The following is a 14,696-nucleotide window of genomic DNA, read 5'->3' on the forward strand; positions in this document are numbered from 1 at the left end:
TTAATTGCGGTAGTTCCTGAATTTAAGCACGTTTAGTCCATTAATTTAGTTCATCAATTTAAAGCCTTATCCATAAGTGAATCTACAATTTTATAGATCTCCCAAATGATTTTACTTCAAACATGAGAAAGCATGACTTAGGGAAGTTTCTTGGGGAGGAATACTAGTTCTATGGCCCTGGCTTAAAAGCCTTGTTGCTACTAGTCCCCTTGCGACGCTACTCTGTCTAAGGAGTTGGTATTTAACCGAGCTTCGTCTCGACCAACTTTCCTGGGAGTATACCTAATAATTGTATATCATGTGTTGGTTTAATTCGTTTGTTAGGCTTTAACTTCTCCTTTTGCCAAGTGATTACAATTTTTAGATTAATTAAAGAGTAGCCACAGCATCTTTAATTTACTAAAAATTGTCTAAAGTTCAAATCACATAAAGATGGCAAGGATAAATGTCTAGTGATCCTATAATTTTAATTAGTTGGGGAGTAGCCACAGCATCCTTAATAAGTTAAAATTATATATTGAGTTATTGGGTCACATAAAATTTGATAAAAATGTCTAGTGATCTTATAATTTTAATTAGTTAGGGAGTAGCCACAGCACCCTTAATCAGTTAAAATTATATATTGAGATGTTAGGGTCACATAAAGTTTTAGACATATCAATTGTGATTAATTGTATGTAATATGATGGAATTTAGCCCACAGGCAATTTCGTTATATTTGTATGATGATTAATTAGGATGAAATACTGAACTATGATCATAATTTATCCCACAGGCAATTATGTATCGGAATGTAGTTTAGTAATTTTATCAGTAATGATAGGAATGAAGAATTTTACTTACATTATGAGTAATTTTCACCTCTGTATGAAGCTTAATTTTATGATGTAAACTTTAGGTCATATATCTTAATTTGCCCACAGGGATTAAGATAAGGAACATGATCTCTTAAGTTTTTTCTCATAATGGTTGTAATGAATCTAATTGAATTAAAACTTTAGCCCACAGGCAAGTTTTTATGTCACTTGATTCTTCAACTCATTTGATAATTGTTTCATCATAAAATTTCAGTTGGATCTTATTGAGTAAAACTTTAGCCCACAGGCAAGTTTTATGTCACTAGATTCTTCTGGTCATTTAGTAGTTGAGATTAAAATATTATCATATGGATTTCTTAATTGAGTTTAATAGAATTAAAACTTTAGTCCACAGACAAGTTTTATGTCAATAAATTCATCAACCCATTTGATAATAACTTTATCTCAATTTCTTAGAATTTATAAATTTAGTTCAATTATAATTCTAAGTTTCGGGGTTTGCATTGGCAAAACATGTATTTAGTCACTTCCCAAAATTCAGATACGCCTTTTATTAATTATTTTTCACGAAGCTTACTTGGTTATTTGGACTAACTATAGTAAGTTGCGTGGTATGATATACCTCTTATGGATTCCAATAATAAAATATATCTTTTGAGCCGAATTCCAACTTGGTTTTGGAAGGCGTATTTTATTGTTTTTAGTATGTCCACCTATGGTTGAGAATCATGTCCTCATTAATTATTCATTTAGTTGGACTATAATTGGAACCAAATATTGATTATTTAATATGCCCAACTAATGGTGGAGAATTATATCTTCATTATTTAGTTGGTCAAATCAGTTATGAGTGTTATATCATTAATTTGGCTAAAGAATATCTTAATCAGTGGGAGTGATCATTTAGGAAAGATCGTTAAGATACTCCACTAAAGTTGATGGATTTAGTTGTTTTCATACATTCCAAATTGGATTGTGCGTCTAGCAATAAGTCCAAAAGTTTCCACAAGTATTAATTTAGTCTTTTGTTCTTATAATTCATAAATGTTGTAACAATATTAATGATTTTATTAGAACGAAAACATTTAACTTGTGGTGCACTGCCAATTCTTTAGCAATTAACAGAGTCTTTAGTTTCTTCAAAATTGATCCTGGGCCATTTTTGGTTTGTAAGGCTCACAACAATTTTGTAAGACATAATAAGTAAAACTCGTAATGTTCAATTAATTTCGAGGTGGATCTTGAGATTATTTGGGAAGTTGGTGTATGTTTAAGATTCCAAATTATGGACTTAGACTTTTTTGGTTTGTTGTCTAAGTTATTGGAACGTTTCTATGACTTGACTATCATTTGGCTATCTTAATGAGTGGGAGTGACATACGTGTCAACTCCAAGCTCTTAGCCGTTAGAGGTAGTGTTTATGTTAACTTATAAACAAGTCATAGAATATAGTTAGCATTATGCTAACATTAAGAGATCTCTACTTAAGGCATGCTTCTAAGGTTTTAGAGATCATACAGTGAATTTATATGGTTTCTTCTTTCAGTTGTGCACATAATATATTTTGAGAAACATCCATTAAGGGACTAAGAATAAACGTAGGGTTTGTTCATAAAGAACCTAAGTTAGAGAATTTAAATGCATGTGATCATAGTAGATATTACTCACTTGATTAGTAGAGGACGTATTACTGTGGTTCATGTGTTTTGTTCTTTAATGAAGGTTGTGCCAGTACTTGCACCAAGTGGGAGAATGTAAGTATTTTTCCTAATATAATATATTATAATATATTGTATTAATTAAGTGGTTGTGGTGCAAGTGGAAGATTAAGTCAGTTAGTGGCTTAATCTGTTAGGCAACTCAGGATATTTAGTTAAGCTTTAACTGAATATCTGCCTACATTGATGGCATGTAGGCATCTAAGCAAAATAGTCCTCCCACAGCTCCTGTGTTTCAGGATACAGCACCATCGAGTATTCGGGAGAGAAGTGGTAGACAAAACACTTTCTACAGGTTTACCATTCCAAAGGCAATTTCCACAACTATGGCTAGGGATGTTCAAAGGTCCTAAAGCTTCCGCTGTAACGAGTCAGGTTACTCGTTTATTTCAGTTCATGTTAGACTAAATTTATTATCTAACACTGAGTTCAAGTTCCCAGCCTACTCTGTCTTCCACATTATCCGTCGTTAAAACATAGCTAGCTAGCTTCTCCCGCGCGTCAACCGGTAGAGCATTCTCCAGCGCTTCCCACTTCCAGCCCCGGGCTTCATCCCAATATTCTCTTACCGTCGCATAGAGTTCGAGCAAAGGAAGCTGCACTTTGAGGTGGTTGTATAGAGGCTCCGGCTGAAGCCACTTATCCATCCAGACTTCTAGAACTTTGTTGGGCACAAATTGACCACCCACTTATAAGTGTTTTTGAGAAATCAGAGTTTAAATAACTTTTGAGTTTTTGTGTTTTTTTATGTGCGAATGTGGGGGGTCCATGTTTCAGTTTTGTGTTTATGTGAATGTATGGTCCATGTGAGGGGAATGTCCATTCTTTTACTACTAAAGTGGTTTTTGTCTGTAATGCCATGTATGTATGTCCGCTAAAGCGGTGTTTATTATTGTTCGAATAGACTGGGGTCCATGTCTGAGTTAAATTGGAGCTTTTTTTTTTTTTTTTTGGAAAAAGTTGAATTGGAGTTAAACACACATCTGAACCCACATAACTCTTCTATACAATATAATTTTCCATTAAAGATGAGAAGTTAGCATTATCTATCAATAGTGCATAGACTTAGGGATAGTGCAAATAGTTTTCTACTTCTTTTTTTTTAAATAGGTTTCTGCTATTTTCTACCTAGGGATAAATTGCAGCTTAAATTTGTATGTATCACTATTGGAATTGATTGAAAATGCGGATGAACCAGTGAAAGACGGTGAAACTGAATGAGATATCAACTTCTGCGGGGGGAAGAGTTTTCAGAGTCTATAGATGAAGGCAGTGATGATGAGCAAAATCCTGATGTTGGCAATTCATCCCCACCTAATATTCTTAGTGATGGATTAAATCAAATTGATCTAGAATGGGAGAAAGACTATGTGGAATCAGAAGATATCTTAGAAGCATTGGTTCAAGCTCATATATTGAAGGTGAAAATAACTTGTTGTTTTATAGGGAAGGGGATGAGAAAAAACATGATTTTAACTACAAAGTTGGCATGATTTTCAGTAGTAACTCCCAATTTAAATGGGTTGTAGAAGTGCATGAAGCAGTGAACAAAAATTCAATTAAGTTCACCAAGAATGACAAGATGAGAGTGGAGGCAAAATATAGAGTAAACCATAGCAATTGAGTCATTTTTGCTTCAAGGAGTAACCCAAGTTGTCCATTTACCATAAAGTCATTTGGTAAACATACTTGTGGAGCACAACAAAAGAACAAAACTATAACTTCAAGGTTTTTGTCTAAGTATTATAAGGAGGAATTCAAAGATAATGAAAACTGGGGTAGGAGGGAATTCCAAAAGAAAGTGAAAAGGACATTTAGATGTAATGTTTCTAAGTATCAATCTTATAGAGCAAGGAGAAAAGTCAAGGAATCATTAATTGAAACGCAATCGGAACAGTTTAACATGTTATGGGATTATTGTGAAGAGCTTAGAAGAAGCAATCCAGGTTCAGCTGTTATGATGAAGTTGGACACAACTGATAAGGAAGGTAGTAGGTGCAGATTCCTTAGATTATATATCTGTTTTGCAGCATGTAAACAAGGGTTTTTGGCTGGATGTAGGCAATTGATAGGAATTGATGGTTGTCATTTGAAGGGGTTCCAAAAAGGAGGGCAACTTCTAGCTGCAGTAGGAGTAGATGCTAACAATTGCATGTTTCCAATAGCATTTGCAGTTGTAGAAGGTGACACAAAAGAGACATGGAAATGGTTTCTTCAATTCAATGCATCTGATTTGGAAATTCATAGTAACCCTTATGGCTGGACATTCATATCTAACAAGCAGAAATGATTGGTTCAAGCTGTTGAAGAGGTATTACCTAACGTTGCACATAGGAATTGTGTAAGAAATCTTCACCATAATTTCACTAATGATGGATTTGGGGGTCAGGTCTTAAAGAGAGTATTCTGAGCAGCTTGCAAAGCCACTACACAACCAGAATTCAAGCAGCACATTGAGGCAATGCAAGTGCTAAATCCATAGGTAGCTGAGTGGGTTAGTGAAAGGTCTCCACACCATTTCTGTTGAGCTATCTTTGACACATCTACTAAGTCTGACATGTTGAACAATTTGTGTGAGTCCTTCAATTCTTCAATCTTAAATGCTAGAGACAAACACATTGTAACCATGGTGGAGTGTTTAAGAATATATCTTATGAAAAGAATGCAACATAACAGGGATAATATGAGGAACAATCCTGTGAAGATTTGTTCAAAGATTGTAAAAGTCATTGAACAAAACAAAGAGAAAGTAGGTGGCTACATTGCTTATAAGTCAAATGATGATCGAATGGTGGCAGGTTGAGGCGGATGATGATTTGAAGTTGTTTTGGGTGCACCTAACCACTTGCTCTTGTTCATGTAGAAGATGTGACTTGACAGGCATTCCTTGTGTACATGCAATTTCTGAAAATGGTCAAGATCCTATAGAGTATACAAACTGGTTTTATTCAATGGAGAAAAATATGAGCAGCACCACTCTTGCCTCCCAAATATAAGCCTCAGCCTAGAAGACCTAAAATGTTAAGAAGGAAAGATCCTATTGAGAAGGAACCTATGCCAACTAAACATGGAAGGATAGGAGAAAAGAAAAAGCTAAGTGTGGACTTTGTGGCCAACAAGGACATAACAAGATAAGATGCTAAGGCATCCAAAGAGGTAATATAAGAATTCACTTTGTTTTTGCAATATACTGCTAATATTTTTTTCTAACACTTGTTATGTATATTTATTATAGAATACAACTATATCTAATGTTGAAGGCCGGGTTTAACCAGCAGCAACAACAAGAACAGGTACATTTTTAATACATAATAAGTTTCAAATTGTTTAAGTCGTACTAATTCATCAAGTGTGAAAACAGCCTTTGGATGTACAAAAAAATATGAATGTGGATTCCAGTGTGCAACAACCTGTAGAAATGGTTAGTTGAGATCTGAATAGTACATTAAATACATTAAATATGTCATCTAATATGTCTACTTGATTAAATAGGCTATAAGGACATCTCAAGCTCCCCCACTTGAAACTCAGAGCACACAAAAAGCAAGTACATCAACTACAAAGAAAAGAAGTAGGAAATAACTCCACCCCAAGCAAAATCTGAGAAAGAATTGAAGTATGATGGATTTGGCAGGAATCTGTGATGACCCTCGTTTTGTGGTATTTTGTGTATTAAACTAAATGGTTGACTGTGATGGCATTCTTTTTGTGGTCTTTTGTATATCAAACTAGGGTGATGTCATTGTTTTTGTTTGGAATGTCAGTATAACATGTCAAAATGATCTAGTGTAGATATAACATGTGTTTTGACCATGTTTTGTTGGAAAGGTCAATTGAACATGTAAAAGGTGGACAAGTGTAGCTATAGCATGTGCTAAACATCTATTAATATAACTATTTTTGTATAAATTGGAAATGTCCTACTTCGTTTAGCAGTATACATATAGATTATGTACTTCTTTATCTTTATTCATTTCTACTTTCAATTGAGAGTATATTTTTTTTTAAGGGAATTGAGAGTATACTTTAATTCAACTCGAAAGAAAATTTAATTTAAATCGAACACAACATGGGAAAGAAGAATTTAAGATATCAAAGCTTGGGAAAGAAGAAATTGTAGAAAAAACAGAAGAAATGAATGAGGTTATGTGAGGGTTTGGATATAAGAACGGATTAGAATTTGAAATTCCAATTTTACCCTTCAATTATTAATTTGCTTTTAAGTTTTCTGTTAATTGCTATAGAATATTAACCCCAGGGACTAAACTCGTCACTTCGCAAATAACTAAGGGACTAAACTCGGATAGGGTCATATCTTAGGGACTAAGTCGACACTTGGTTAAAACTCAGGGACTAAAGATACAATTTTCCTTTTAAAATAATAAGAATAAAGATGGAAAAAAAAAAAAGTTAAGAAGCTACTAGTTTATTTTGGAAACGCTACCGAAGGTAGTGTTTCAAAATAAACTCAAATAAGTTATTATTTCAAACTACTAGCTTATTTTGTGAACATTACCTAACAGGACTTATAGTTTATTAGTAGTTTAAAATAAGCAATAAGTTGTATCAAACAGAGCCACATCTAAATTTGAATCTCATATCCCATTATTTAAGCTCAATGTCCGATTAATATTATTACTACCCGTCTCATTTGTATTGGTCCTATAAAATCTTCACAATATGTAAAATAAAAATTTTGTGTTTACAATATGTATTGAATACCATATCTTGTACATGAAATTATTGCATGTTAATTATGTTAATTATTACTTCAGAGTTAAAGCACTATTGCATCAATCAAAAAAGTTGTCGACTTCTTGTAACAGGAAGGTCATGCCAAGTATACATGTGCATTGTGCACCAAATGATTAAGGTAGTTGAGTGCTAAAATAAACATTTATTATTGGCAACAGTACACAAGATCCTCAGGCCACTTTGGAATTGCCATAAAATCGTACCAAATTAATATTTGGATAATAGGTTGTTAGCAGAAGATGATGAGATGACGTCAATGGCGCAACCAAGAGGCCAAGCTGCTTCAACCATGTAGTTTTTGTACTCAACTTCCTTCATCAACGTAATCTCCTTGTAAGGGTGTAGGCCTGCAGATTTCAACCAAGTATATATTTAACTTTTTAATTTAAAATAATAAAGATTCATAATTAATAATTAAATTATTAATTCTTAATACATATAGTATTTGTTAAGAACAAGATAATAATCAGATGTGAAGTTACCAAGTCCATCCACGAGCAATGTATATTCGTACACCAAATCCATGCACAAGTATGGATAATCCTTTTCCACTGCATTAGGAAATGTAGACTTCACATCTTCAAATTTAGTTTCACAAGCTAACTTTGCTGCCACTAGGAATGATCTTGGCTTAACTATTTTAGATGCCTTTTCTTGGTCAATAATACCGACCTACACGATTTTAAAGAAATATATTAGTTGTTAGAAAATTCATATAACATTCAATGATCGAGTTTTAGGATGTTGGGCGAGGCTGGTGAAAGGTCAAATCCAACACCATATTATTAAAAGGGTTGTTGGGCGGAGACCTGAAGATGCAAGTCGGTCAACACTCTATCTCTTGAAAATGTAACGGTATGAGGAAATAAAGTTGCGTCTTCCCTATGATTATAGTTTTTGAAGTAGTGGTAGGCCCTTGATCCTAGGCAGCCGCCTAGGCAGCAACTAGGCGCCCCTAGGCTGAGGCGATTTCAATCCTAGGCAATTTTTAGTTGGTTGACTGACTAACCGGTCAACTAGGCACCCTAGGCACCTATTTGGTCGAGTTGAGCGCCTAACTCGACCAACTCGATGCCTAACTCGGCCGAGTTAGAGCTCAACTCGGCAACATGGTTTTTTTTCCTACTCCGTTACTCTTCTTTTATATTTCTTCAGCCATGTACTCAAATAACCATCTAACATGTGCAGTTGACTAGTTTGTAGATTATAACAGTCTAACATCTCCTAGCCCTAAGCGGGAAAAGTGGAGATGATATATTCGGATTACTAGGCTGCATATGCGGCGCCTAGGCGCTCTAGACGCGCCCCGGATGTCCGACTAGCGCCTAGCTTCTAGCCCCTTCTAGAACATTGATCTTATTTGTTTAAAGTATTGAAATTATCAATTAATAGTTTAATACCATTCCGAAGATACTTACATCAGTGGCTATATCATAGAAAAATGATGAAATGTAGACATTCTCCATTCCAGCCCCTCCTCCACCACTCCACACCCCATTGAATGAGCAATTCTGATACTTACAGGGTGCCCTGAAATCAACCACTTTTCTGGCTAATTTCCTGCAATTCTTCAAGCTTGAACCATTTGGTGGAGCTGTAACTTTGTACGACACATCATTATATGTGTAGTAACCTACACAAAATTTGTTGCATTGCCATTAGTTTCATTCTTTTGCCTTTTCTCTTTCTTCCCAATTCTTTTGCCTTTTTTGTTTATATGTATAGTGGGTGTTGTTAGTAAAGAGGATCAAATTGGATATATAACACCTCGATTCAAGGCAGATAATTTGTTCACTTTATTAAATGTTTCTCATCAATTCGTAATCAATGCAACATGATGTTTATATAAGAACTTTTGGCTTATCATAATTAGTTTATCAGCCAATTTTGACTTATTTGATCATTATTAGCTGTTTGATTTGGTTAAATCACCAATATAAATATTTGATTAACTAACTTTTTGTAACAACTTATTCTTCCAAAACACTAAAAATTCAAAAAAATGCTCAAAGCGGCTTCTTCAAATTCTTTATAAATATTCAATAGTGCGAGGATGCACTTCATAAAAATAGAGTGAATTCCATTTTTGGTCCTACTGTTATAGTGGTGTTTTCAATTTTAGTCCACCTTAATTTTTTTTGTCACTTTATAACCACTATTATTGATTGTGTTCCACTTTTAGTCCCACCGTTAGTATTTCCATCAAGAGGCCGTGTAATCTAGGGGTATTTTGACCTTTCTTCTCATCCAAGACTATGTTTGACTAAAGAAATGAGAACATTAAACCTAAAACCTAAGAAACTTCGTCGGCCCATGTTGGAATGAACGAAATGATGTAGCTTTGACTTCCCATTCTCGTTGTTCGAAGAGCCATCTTCGAATATCGTAGGAGGAGGACGAAGCGCATGTATTAAAAGAGAAGGGACAAACATAAAAAGACCAAAATACCCTTTGACTATACGGCCTCTTGACGGAAATATTAACGGTGGACTAAAAGTGGAACACATTCAATAACAGTGGTTGTAAAGTGGCAAAAAAAATTAAAGTGGATTGAAATTGGAAACGCCCCTATAACAGTAGGACCAAAAATGGAATTCACTCATAAAAATATGATAACAACCAATTTGGAGAGCTTACCATCATATCCTTCTAAAACACAAGGGTTGGTAGAGTTTCCTGAAGCCTTGAACATCTCAGCTCGGCTTGCTAATTGTCCGTAGTTCAAATAACTATACACAATATTGTTATAACATTAAAACTGTATTATTTAGAAAAATTATACATATATGTGTGTATATGTATAATCTAGAAAAGAAAATATTTTAGCAAAAGTTTTAGGGACAAAAACCTGTGAACATAGAGATAGTATTGGGCTCCCAAAATATATTTTTCTTGAACATAAGGCTCTTCTCCATTATCGGGTGTGGGTGCATTTGCAAAAGTGTCCCCTGAGACAGCATATGACACTTGCACTGATCCACCACCAAGGTCAATTGTTGCTATGGTGTTTTGGTACCCTTTGCCCAAATTTCCTAACAAATAATTCATGGCAACCTGCATATATATTGGAATACAATATTATTTTTTTCATTCTACATTCACCCCGTTAATATTAAAAAGGAAAAATGGTTGAATAAGCCTCTAAATTTTACTCAAAAAGTCAATTAGGCGCTTAAATTTTTAAAAGTTGCAATTAAACACATAAACATGTTATTTTGAAGCATTTAAGCCCAGAAACCGATTGGTAACCAATAATTACAAGTTACCTACGATTCGAACGACCTTTCTTAGACTTTCTAACAATAATCACCGGCGATGACCGAACGATCACCTGTCGCGTTTAGATCGGAGGAGGCGACCAACTGGTTTGCCTTCTCCTTCACCTAAGAAGGTGACCAAGTTGGTATATATATATATATATATATATATAACATTGTTATTAGTGATATATATGTATATATTATTTATTTACCCAAAAGTAAGTGCCTTCTTGACTTCCTTCAAGAATTGAAACCCATTCTGCCTTGGACTTGAAATTGCTTTCATTCTTGAACATATCTCTCACCTGTAACACCAAAATTAATTTTACATACAAATAGAGAGTTTGTAAAATAAATAGATCTATTTATGTGGTATATATAAAAATAGTAAACAACTAAATAAATAAAGCACAAAATATTGTCAACAACCTTGTGATCTAGTTGCACAAAGATCATGGGAGGTCATGGGTTTGATATATTATTAAAGTAACTTTATCAGGATTTTATATAATTTTTTGAAGTTTTCTGATCTTTTTGACCTCATTAATTCCTTAAATTTGTATACACAAAAATTAAATATTTACCGCTTGCAGAATTTTATCAGATGCATCTCCCTCTAGCATCCTAAGCCCTGCAGTTGCCTGTGTTGCCAATAATTTATACGTTTAGGTACATAATTAAAATTACTAACAATTAATTAAATTGTTAAATTGAATTTAAATTGTTAACTGACCCCAAGCTCAAGTGGTGTATCAGGTTGCAACTCAGTTGGTACAACACCTTCAGCTTCTAGAAGGAGTGGCTCAAGGGACTTGGCAGCTGCTTCTGGATCATTTGCGTATGAACTCAATCCTGGGGTTGTCTGCAAAACAACGTAAGTATGTAACGTTGAATTGAAGACTACAATAAAACTCGAGTTAATGACTGATTTGGTCTCTTTACTATAGTGAAATTACTGATTTGATATAGTCAAGAGACCAAATCAGTCATTAACTCACAAACCTCCAATAATAGGCCTAACCTAGGCTCAAACTAGAACTGCTCTATGTCGGGCTTGTCCTAGTCTAACCATTTGATGGCTCGATGCCCAAGTCTAGAATCAGACTAAGCTCGGGATGAGATTGATCAATCGATATTGCGTGGATCGTGGTCCACACAGCTGTGTGGATGATGCCTAAGGCTCGGGCAAAGCCTTGCCCCCAGCCATCTCTCAATACTCAATATGTTTTAAATATTTAGTATAATATTCAAAAATTATATTTAACGTTAGACTCAAATGCTAAACCTTATTATTAGAACACTCTTGTAGATTATTTTAACATATTAGTTTTACGTAATATACCAAAAATGAATCTACAGTAAATTAAAATAAACTTGTAATAAATAAAAATGAATCTATATATAATATATAAAAAAATGAAAATATATATATTTATCTTGTAATATGAATTTCTAGGAAACAGCTGGAAACTCGAGAGGGTGAATCACTTTAGCCCTGATATAGTTTTTATAATTCATGATATAATAATTGGTGTATGGTGGTACCAATTTTTTAAAGGAGTTCGATCTACTATATCTACTCCATATTTTTATTTCATCATTTTTATTTCATGATGTGATAATTAATGATTAATTATCTTCATCCTGTGAATCTCAATGAAAAATGTTAACATCACAATTATATATATTTTCTTTTTAGAGCATGGGCCTCTGACACAGTTTAAAGGTTCAACGAAACGATGCAACTTCACGTGTATCACTTTATTTATTTACTTATTTTTAATAAGTGTATCTCTTTATCTTAGATCTAAAAACTGCTGGCAATACTTAATTGAAACCATATCTTTTAAATAATGGGCTAAATCCAAATTGGATGCTTTGTCCAAGGATTTTTTTTCGACCAGAGTTGATTGCATATTAAACTTTGATCTAAAAATTATGTGTTTACAATTAATATTTAATATATTATGCATTACCTACGGTTAATAATTTATATTACAATTAATACATTTTGTACCATAGTATAATTTGCTTTTTTCTTCCTAAAACCGAATCATAAGAATATATATTATATTAATGATTGAGTTAATTTCACCAAAGGCTCCTTATTTTTTGTGTCAATTTCAAATTTAGGCTCAGATTATTGTTTCTGTCATTTAACATCCCAACTATTATTTTTTGAACATTTTTAGTCATTCTCATGACTTTTCATATTTTTAGTAAGGACATTTTTATCTCTTCATATTTTTCTTTTGTTATATTTTCTTATTTCAACAGGTTTAATTGGTTTACGACTTTACTGAAAACTTGTTGAAAAATATGGTCACTGAAAATCAAAAGTTACCTAAAGTACGTCCTAAAGTCCTAAACCAATTACGCTGGTTGAAATATGTCAAAGTAACAAACCAGTGCCATTAGATTACACACATAGAGCATAAATGAAGAAAGAAGAGAGAAAAAAAAATCGCGATATATACCTTGAGGAAAAATTCAACGCCATCACCGATAGGAAGAAGATCTAAATTTTCATCAAAATGAAAGACATGAACTCTGCTGCCAGTGCTTCCGGCGTCAAATATAACGGCGTAGTTACCGGTTTCGTGGCTCAGTAGCACACGCCGGAGATGAGGCCTTGAGAAACAAGCAAGGGGGAAGAGAAGTAGTGCTAATGATATGAAGAGAAGATGATGACTAGTGTGTTTCATCCTCCTAGCTTGCACTCTCCCTACAACTAATCAAATCATTATTAGAATATAGAATTTCTACAATACCTTTTTATCTTTCAATGTTGAAAAAGATAATGATATTTTATAATATAATGAGATTCAAAACACCAATATGAACAAAAAATCAAAACAAAAATAAAAGATATGTAGTGAGGAGGCGAAAAATCGGGGAGTACTGAAAGATGATGAGGGATAAGATAGAATGATACCCGTTTTAATTAGGGAATGAGGTTTTAATTAAAGGGTTAATCAAATCCGTTCTGTTCTAAAAAGTTGTCAACCAAACAATAAATATACTTTTGATTCTCATTTCTTGGTGTGTAAACCCATTACTAAACACACCCTTTTTGTTATCAACTATATATACATATATATATATATATATATATATATATATATATATATATATATATATATATAATAAAAGATGCTCTCCCTAGCAATTACCACACACACATTTTGTAAGTTTACATTAAGAACAAATGCATTATAAAATAAAAAATCTTAAGATATATGCATATGTAAATGAAAATCCATATTTATGACGATAAGTCTAACCATATATATCACTAACAATGATCTATAAACTTCATCACTAATAATAAAGATTTAGTGACGCGCTATAGTTATAGTGACCAACATTCATCACTGAAGGTATTATATATATATATATATTCAAGAACTAAGGATTTCGTCACTATAACTTTGTAGTTGCAAAGTAAATGTAGTTTTAGAAGGGAGGCCAGGAGAGAGAGAGGGGGAAGTTTACCTAGTGTATGTAGTGTTATGCTTCTAAAGAAAAGAAAAGAAAAGAAAAGAAAAGAGATGCTGAGAAATTGGAGGAAGGGAGTGCATCTTTTATAACACCAGGGAAGAGTATAATATTATTACTTCTAAGCACGTGAAACGAAACTCAAATTAAAAAACATCATCACTCAATTATTAGTAGGTTACAGAATAGGAATGGAAATCAAAATAATAGTTAAGGTGTTTGATTTATGGGTTTATATATTAGGAATGAGAATTAAAAATCATAATTATTAGTGTTTGGTTGATAACTTTTTAAAACACAATTATGAAATTTGATTATTCCTTTAATTAAAAATTTCATTCTCTAATTAAAATGAGATTTCATTATATTGGTAATCTGATTTTTAAGTTTGGATTAGTACTTTTAGATTTTTGTTTTGATTTTTTTTTGTTCATATTGATGCATTGGATGTCATTATATTAGGATCAATTACCTTGATTTTTTGTTTGTCTTTTGAAAACATTTATTCCTATTATATAGAGTCATACACAACCAAACATCAATATTGGTAATCATTCTAATTCTACTCTACTACCAAACATGCAAAATACTTTCACCAAAACCTATTATCATTACCATCAAGACTATGTGGTTTAATGGTACATGGG

The 14,696-nt window shown here is 33.2% G+C and overlaps 1 protein-coding gene across 3 annotated transcripts; it reads right to left on the reverse strand.

Annotated features, from left to right (window-relative positions):
* Positions 1-7,379: 7,379 nt before the first annotated feature.
* LOC109175206 (apyrase-like) lies at positions 7,380-14,148 on the reverse strand. Of its 3 annotated transcripts, none has more exons than XM_019324465.1 (10): positions 14,088-14,148; positions 13,029-13,263; positions 11,285-11,413; positions 11,136-11,192; positions 10,764-10,856; positions 10,140-10,345; positions 9,929-10,020; positions 8,710-8,924; positions 7,774-7,963; positions 7,380-7,638 (listed from the first exon to the last, which is right to left on the reverse strand). In XM_019324465.1, exons 2-10 carry the CDS (start codon positions 13,254-13,256, stop codon positions 7,499-7,501), a joined length of 1,350 nt encoding a protein of 449 aa, XP_019180010.1. In that variant the 5' UTR covers positions 13,257-13,263; positions 14,088-14,148; the 3' UTR covers positions 7,380-7,498. The 3 variants fall into 3 exon arrangements, with proteins under 3 accessions (XP_019180010.1, XP_019180008.1, XP_019180009.1); XM_019324463.1 differs by lacking the exon at positions 14,088-14,148 and adding an exon at positions 14,047-14,067 and having other exon boundaries at positions 13,029-13,282; XM_019324464.1 differs by lacking the exon at positions 14,088-14,148 and adding an exon at positions 14,047-14,063 and having other exon boundaries at positions 13,029-13,276.
* Positions 14,149-14,696: the final 548 nt, after the last annotated feature.

Source organism: Ipomoea nil, unplaced genomic scaffold (genome assembly GCF_001879475.1).
Source record: "Ipomoea nil cultivar Tokyo-kokei standard unplaced genomic scaffold, Asagao_1.1 scaffold0684, whole genome shotgun sequence".
NCBI classification, from domain to species: Eukaryota; Viridiplantae; Streptophyta; class Magnoliopsida; order Solanales; family Convolvulaceae; genus Ipomoea; species Ipomoea nil.